This window comes from Dromiciops gliroides, chromosome 3 (assembly GCF_019393635.1).
Source record: "Dromiciops gliroides isolate mDroGli1 chromosome 3, mDroGli1.pri, whole genome shotgun sequence".
Classification (NCBI taxonomy): Eukaryota; Metazoa; Chordata; class Mammalia; order Microbiotheria; family Microbiotheriidae; genus Dromiciops; species Dromiciops gliroides.
Genome location: NC_057863.1, coordinates 62,440,777 through 62,448,910, shown reverse-complemented (window position 1 = coordinate 62,448,910; position 8,134 = coordinate 62,440,777). Strand labels below are relative to the sequence as shown.

Genomic DNA, 8,134 nt, shown 5'->3' with positions numbered 1-8,134 from the left:
GGAGCGGGGCCGCCGAAGCGGGCGGAGCGGGTGGGGATGAGCCAAGGGAGGAGGAGGGAAGGGGGGGCGGGGGGAGTTGGGGGGAAGTGGGAGGAGCCGACGGGGCGGGGCGGGAAAGGGGAGGGGTTGAGGGCGGGGAGCGGAAAGCTACGTCCTCGAAACCGGAGAGTACGAGACCAGGTTCGGGGCGGCGGTGTCTTCTGATTGGTGGAGGGCGGAACGAGGTCCTGGTCACGTGGCAGTGGGAGTAGTGGCCCTGGTTGTGGTGAGGCGTGAGATCCTCGCTGTGGTCTCTGTTGGAGAGGCCGTATCCCTGGGCAGGGAGGGAGCATCCCTGCATCGAAGGCTGTTTTTCTAGGGCATAATGGAACAGGAAGGACCAGTGGGTGGGAGACAGGAAGAAGAAGGAGTTTGGGTGGGAGGAGGTACCTGCCCTGCTGTCAGCTTGGATGGGGGGTTGGGGGGTGGACGAGGGCGGGGAGGGGGGCAGGCTTTCCAGGATGAGATGGGAAGGCGAACCTCCCTGTGGGCTGCCCTAGCCACAGAGCAGCCGCAGGGCCACAGTGCAGGGAAGGGGGCTTGGGGCCCAACGTTATTTGCTGGACCCATGACCAAAAAAAAAAAATTATTTTTTCAGTTGCTACGGCAATTAAGTCATGTCAGTTCCCTAAATTAAGTGTAGTCAGACGGATGTGATCAAGTTGTAGACGTGTGATGGAACCTACAGGTTAAACAAATCAGATTCTGTTCACAATGACTGATAATTTTAAAAGTTAAAATTGCTAAATCATTTATCTTTAATTAGATCTTTAAGTTTGGGGCTTTTGTGTTGTTGGGTTTTTTTTGGGGGGGGGGCTGGCATCTCAGACTCATTAGTTTTACTTTCCAATTTTAATCCATTTTACTTCCTGGTTTTGCTTACTTGCCTAACTGCTCTTATATTTGCTACAAGCCTTACAAGGGGAGTATTTAAGGCCCCTCCGAAATTCAAATTTGCAAACAGAAAACCTACCAATATGTTCGGGGGCATATTATCAACTAGAGAACATTGTCTTTAGTTCCTTTTTAGATCAGACCTATTTAGTGAGCTCAGATATTTTTTAAGAGTTACCTCGAGTTAATTAATTCATTGAGTAACTAAACTATTGGGTGTTGTGCTTTCAACCATTTGTTGACTAGTCTATGGTCACGTTGCAGAAATTTTGTTCTTTTCTTATTATTGTTTTTGTTGTTGTTCATTGCTAATCAAAACAAAGACTTGAGAAATGAGGATGTTGCTTGAAGCAAGACCTGTGTGTAACTAGTGAGTCTAAATATAGGTCAACCGAAAACTGGAACAATGAGGTATGATTGGGAGGGGTGCCACGTAAATATCATGTAGTCTCATATGGTATGGATCCGAGGAAGGAGCTACTGATCATTCTTGTGCTAATTAAATCTATCCTTATATACTTATTAAATTATAGCAGCAATCGATTTTGCTATTGACTTTACTGTATAACTTAAAGAGCACACTCCTTATTTCTTCGTGATGACTTTAGATCATTAGCATCAAAGTCAAAGCTGCTCTCCCAGCTACTGGTTTGCCTTGCATTGTGCAATAAGACTGTTTCTAAAAATTTGCATTGAAATCCAAATTTTGAAAATTGAACCCTGCTTTAAATGTATTAGGGGATCTCACTATCTAAAGGAAGTATAAAAGAATCCTTTTGTAAAATGAAGTCACCTTCTAGTTTATTTGTTTTGTAAATCCAGATTTTCATATTTTCTTTCTGCTTAAACCGGGACTATTATATTTCAAAAGCCCTTCTGTCGTTTGAGTCTACATATGTATTTTTAGATCTAGAATAACTAAAATAGCTTGTCATAATGGGCTAGCTTGTCCTTTCTTTCATGGGGAAATCCATCACCTTTTCTACATCTAGGTTTTTGACTTTTGGGTGATAGGACCTACTCTTCAGTACAATTTACATAAGAAGTCTAAGAGGATAATGAATTTGAAGACTTTTTCTTCTATAGAAAAGTACCATGTCATCTTTAAGTTATATGGAAAATGCCTTTTAGCCTTAGTACTTCCTCTTACTCAACCCAACTGTTCCTTCCCTGACCTCTATAGCAAAAGCTTGTGGGTACTGCCTCCTAACCTAGCAGAGAAAGAAGAGCAAGAAGAGTAGCTGCCAAAATTTCACATGCATGCCAAGCCTGTATTCTTGCTCATTCTGAAAATGTACTAACCCAAGGAAAATGACAGCCCCATTTGCCAGCATGTCTGTGTAGGGGACACATGCAAAATGTGCTAAGTTCCCTGGCTACTTCATCTTCAACCTTTAAATGTACAATCTAGAATTGGAAAAAAAAAAGCCAGTAAAAGGAAAAGATCTTTGTGCAGACATGTCTATTAAATGACAGAGAGAGGAATCTACTTATGTTAAAGATAGTCAGTGTTTTAAGCTAACTACTTGACCAATGGCTTGTCTGATTTGATGGAAGAAATCCTGGTCTATGTAAGATAACAGAAAATCTTACAATTTCACTATGATGAGTTGACCTGTAGAGCTCAGAGGGATCAGGTATATTAGCTAGCCCCAACACTTCAACTCTTACAACCTTCGTTTCATTATCAACAAAATGTGGATAATCCTAGGTTTATTAAGCACCTCACCTGATCATTGTGAGGTAAAAGTGTTTTAAAGCCCTATAGAAATTTGAATGATTATCTGTCAGATGAGAAAACAGTGGCACTCAAGACTAGAGCCAAGGTTTCTTGTCTCTCAATAAGAACACTTCCCACCCTTCTTCATTTTTTTAAAATAGTGTTTTATTTTTCCCAGTTATATGCAGAGATAATTTTCTACATTCATTTTTGGAAGAATTTGAGTTCCAAATTTTTCTCCTTCCTTCCATTCTCTCCCACCTCCCAAAGACATCAAGCAATCTGATGTAGGTTATACAGTACAATCATGTTAAACATATTTCTACATTAGTCATATTTTGAGAGAAGAATCAGAAAAAAGGGAAAAACCACAATAATGAAAAAACAAAAAAAGGGAAAATAGTATGTTTCAATCTGCCCTCAGATTCCATAGTTCCTTTCCTAGATATAGAGAACATTTTCCACCCTGAGTCTTTTGGAATTGTCTTAGACCCACCCTTGTTTTCTTGAAGCCTCTTTAGTCATTAGTAGTAACAGCTATCATTTATACAGAGAGTGCTTTACTTTAGAGCTTCGCAAAGTTCCCTGGGATGTAGGTGTTATTTTTAACCCCCACTTTATAGATGAGGAAACTGAAGGAGAGGTTCAATGATTTGTCCAGGGTCACACAGCTAGGAAGTCTCTGCTGTCACAGTTGAACCAAGATCTTTCTGACTCCAGGGCCATCATCACTCTTCACTTTGCCACCAGCTGCTTCAGAGAAAACAGCCTGTGAGTAGGTCTTGCATATACAAAATCAGTGCAGCTAGATTTAAGAAAAAAAAGCATGAGTAGGAGCTGGGAAAGCCTTCGCATCAAAATCTGATATCCCAGATGAATAACAAATTGACATAAACATATAAGACTAGGAGCCATTCTCTTATAGTCAAAAGGTATGAGCGAATTATCTTTAAGAGAAGGAATGCTAATGTGGTACAATGGAGAAAGTGGTAGTTAAATTTGGAGTCAGAGGACTTGAGTCACATCACAGGTCTGTCAAGGACTATTTGTGGGACTTTGGATAAATCATTATACTCCCTGGGCTTCAGCTTTCTCATCTCTAAAATCGGGGGGGGGGTGTTGAACTAGATTACTTCTAAGGTTCCTATCATCAACAATATGAAGAAATGCAAATTTTTCAATCCCGTGTTTTAATTCCCCTTCCACAAAGTGGCAAGGATATTTAAAAAAGGAAATTGTCAGTGATGGGAGGCAATGGAAAGACAAATACACCAAGACACTTTTTTCCTTTTTAAAATATTTCACTGACATTTTCTTTTTTGGCCTCACTGTTACTTCCCAATGAATCCCCCTATCACATCCTCCCAAATACTATGTTGCTAGAGTTGAAAATTGTGTCAACTGTTTGGAAAACAATTTGGAATTAAGAAAATTTGACTAAATAGCTTTTACATTTTGACTAGTAGTCACCTTCCTATGCATATGTACACATATACACACACGTGTGTGCGTGCATGTATATATGTGTGCACATGTATGTATAGATGTAAATATATAAAATATATCCCTAAATATTCATAGCAGCACTTGTTAATTACTACCCCAGTCAACTATAGATATACAAGTAGTTAATAGCGTCTAGTATTCTAGTAGTCTAGTAGTAAATAGGTCTAGTATTCTCTTTTTTTTCCTCCCTCTACACCCCACACTAAAGAAGGCCACCATTTGAAACAGATTTTATTGACATGTATATATATGTATTTATGTGTATACATGTATGTATGTATACATATAACACACATGTAAAACCATACTATATATATACACACACCTCTATTAATCAGTTCTTTCTCTGGAGGTGGATAATTTCTTCCTTTATAGGTCCTTTTTAGTTGATTTGACCATTTATAATACTCAGTCATTCACAGTTCTTTGAAAAATATCATGATTACTGTATACAACATTCTCTTGGTTCTGCTCATTAACTCTTCATTATTTCATGGAAGTCTATCCATGTTTTTCTAAAATCAACCAGCTTATTTCTTACAGCACAATAGTATTCCATTAAAATCATATACCACAACTTGTTTAACCATTCCCCAATTGATGGGCATCCCCTCAACTTCCAATTCTTTGGCACCATAAAGAGAGAACATATAGGTTCTTTTCCTTTTTTCTCTAATCACCTTGGGAAACAAGCATAATAATGGTATTGCTAAGTCAAAAGATATACACAGTTTCATAACTCTTAGGGCATAATTCCACATTGCTCTCCAAAATGGTTTCACAATTCCGCTGGCAGTGTGTTAGTGTCCCAGTTTTTCCACATCCCCTCCAGCATTTGTCATTTTCCCCTTCTAGCCAGTCAGGTATAAAATAGCTCAAAATTGTTTTAATTTGCATTTCTCTACTCAATAATGATTTAGAGTATTTTTTCATATGACTATATATAGTTTTGATTTTTTCATTGAAAAGCTACCTGTTCATATCCTTTGATTATTTATCAATTGGGGAATGACTCTGATTCTTTAACATTTAACAAAGTTCTCTATATATTCGAAATCTAAGACCTTTATCTGAGAAACCATCTACAAAATTTCCCCCAATTTTCTGCTTTCCTTTTAATCTTGACTACATTGGTTTTATTTGTATAAAACCTTTTAAATTTAATGTAATCAAAATTATCCATTATATATATCACAGTGCTTTTAATATATTGTTTATTCATAAATTCTTCTCCTCTCCATAAATCTGTTCTAATTTTCTGATATCTCCCTTCATATCTAGGTCATACAGCTGTTTTAACCTTCTCTTGGTAAAGAGAATAAAATATTGTTCAGTGTACAATTTCTGCCATACTGCTTTTCAGTGTTCCCAACAATTGTTTTTTTTACCAAGTAGTGAAGTCTTATCCTAAAAGCTTAAATATTTGCATTTGTCAAATACAAGGTTACTATAATAATTTACTACTGTCTGTATCTATCTACTTTGCTTCACTGATCTACCTTTCTGTTTCTTAGCCAGTACCATGTAATTTTGACAATGACTGCCTTACAATATGGTTTAAGATCTGGTACCATGAAATTTCCTTCCTTTATATTTTTTTCATTAATTCTTTTGATTATTTTGACCTTCTGTTCTTCCAAATGAATTTTGTTATTTTTTTCTAGCTCATTAAATTTTTTTTATATAATTGGGATGACATTGAATAAGTAAATTAGTTTAGGTAGAATTTTTATTATTTTGGCACTGCCTACTCACAGGCAGTTAATATTGCTCCAATTATTTAAATCTGACTTTATTTGTTAAAAAATGTTTTAAAAATTATGTTCATGTAGTTCTTGGGTTTGTCTTGGCAGGTATATTTTCAAGGTATTTTGTACTGTACACAGTTATTTTCAATGGAGTATCTCTTACTATGTCTTCTTGCAGGGTTTTGTTGGTATTATAGAGAAATGCTAGTTATTTATGTGGGTTTACTTTATATCCTGTTACTTTGCTAAAATTATTGTTTCAACTAACTTCTTAGTTCAGTCTTTAGGATATTGCAAATATATCATCTTCAAAAAGAGATTGTTTTATTACTTTGTTGCCCGTTCTGATTCCTTCTGTTTCTTTTTCTTCTCTTACTGCTATTGCTAGTATTTCTAATATAAATTTGAATAATATTGGTCATAATGGGCATCCTCATTTCACTCCTGATCTTATTGGGAAGGCTTCTAGCTTATTCCCATTATAAATAATGCTTGCCAATGGTTTTAGGTAGATGCTTCTTATCGTTTTCTTGAAAAATCCATTGATACCTATGCTTTCACACATTTTGAATAGGAATAATTGTTGTATTTTGTCAAAAGTTTTTTCTGCATCTATTGATATATTCAATTATATTAGTGGTTTTCCTTATGTTAAGCCATCCCTTTCTAATTTTCTTTAACACATTATCATATTGCCTCCATAGAACTGGGGTTTGAGAAGGACTTTAGAGGGAAACCATCTAGTGCAACCCTTTCATTTTATAGACAAAGCTAAGGCCCAAATGTGAAGAGGCCTGCCCAAGATTACATAGGTGGAATTAAACCCAGCTCCTCTGACTCTGAAATACTAGAAAAAATGGGGGAATTTACATCTATATCCTGACTTAAGAGAATATGTAAATGTATTAGGATATAATGAGTCTGTGGGGGAAAACTGGAAGTACCCAGTCCAGTCAAATATCTTTAATTGACTCTGAAATCAAAACCTCCTGACTTACATATTTTTTTGTCACGGATCTGGGAGACTATTTTACTTATGTCAGTGAGAGGAGGAGAATATTAGTATTGGTATGATGACATTTTGAATTCAAGAAAAATGAATTCACTTTCTTGGGAAAACAGTGTCTTTTCATTTGTCAGCAATGATCCTAGTAAGTAGAACAGTCTCATTAGAAATATTAGTAAGCGAGGAGCTCGCGAAGAAGAAGAGATGGAGGGCTTCGTGTCGAACGTGGATATCTGCAACCTGGCCTATAACGGAAAGTTGGAGCAGCTGAAGGAAAAGGTCCTGTCCGACAAAACCCAGACCACCAAGATTGACCAGGATAACCGGACTGCATTACATTGGGCATGCTCAGCAGGATACACAGACATCGTTAACTTCTTGCTCAGTTTTGGAGTGCCAGTGAATGATAAAGATGATGCGGGTTGGTCCCCTCTCCATATTGCTGCGTCTGCTGGCCGAGATGAGATTGTGAAGGCTCTTCTGGGAAAAGGAGCTCAAGTGAATTCTATCAATCAGAATGGGTGTACTCCCCTGCATTATGCAGCATCCAAAAATAAGCATGAGATTGCCATCATGCTATTAGAAGGAGGTGCAAATCCAGATGCTACCGACCACTTGGAATCCACTCCATTGCACAGGGCCTCAGCCAAGGGGAATCTGAAGATGATCCAAGTCCTTCTGCAGTACAAAGCCTCCACAAACATCCAAGACTCTCAGGGGAACACTCCTTTACACCTAGCTTGTGACAAGGAAAGGATTGAAGAAGCAAAACTACTAGTGTCCAGAGGAGCAAGCATCTTCATTGAGAACAAAGAAAAGAAGACTCCTTTGCATGTGGCAAAGGGCCGCCTTGGTGCCGTGCTCAAGAGAATGGTCGAGGGCTAGCTTGGTCTAGTTCTCAGTCAGATCTGCTTTGCAGCTGCTTTTTTTTTGACCATTGATGTTTTAATAGTGTTCCCCGTTTTTTCTGGAAACTGATAAGCTTATTCTTAACACCACAATGTCATTTGTTGATGGATTATGCCAATAAAGGTTTTGCCATTTCAAGAAAAAAAAAAAAGAAATATTAGTAAGCAGGAAAAGGAACTTAATGTTGTCCATTTCCACAGTAAAATGATATTTTATAAATCAAAATATCTAAATACACAGCTCTGCTTTCTAGTCTGACACAAGATTTTGTTGTTGTTGTTCAATTGTGTCTGACTCTTCATGACTCCATTT

At 37.6% G+C, this 8,134-nt stretch overlaps 1 protein-coding gene across 1 annotated transcript; it reads left to right on the top strand.

Moving 5' to 3' along the window:
• Positions 1-6,903: 6,903 nt before the first annotated feature.
• Positions 6,904-7,933, top strand: LOC122750124 (26S proteasome non-ATPase regulatory subunit 10-like). Its single transcript, XM_043996786.1, has one exon. The coding sequence runs from the start codon at positions 7,118-7,120 to the stop codon at positions 7,796-7,798; it is 681 nt and encodes a 226-aa protein (XP_043852721.1). The 5' UTR covers positions 6,904-7,117; the 3' UTR covers positions 7,799-7,933.
• The last annotated feature ends 201 nt before the right edge of the window (positions 7,934-8,134 follow it).

Bases quoted from the DNA above. Each gene is read 5' to 3' on its own strand.
- LOC122750124 (XM_043996786.1), top strand. From the start codon at position 7,118: ATGGAGGGCTTCGTGTCGAACGTGGATATCTGCAACCTGGCCTATAAC.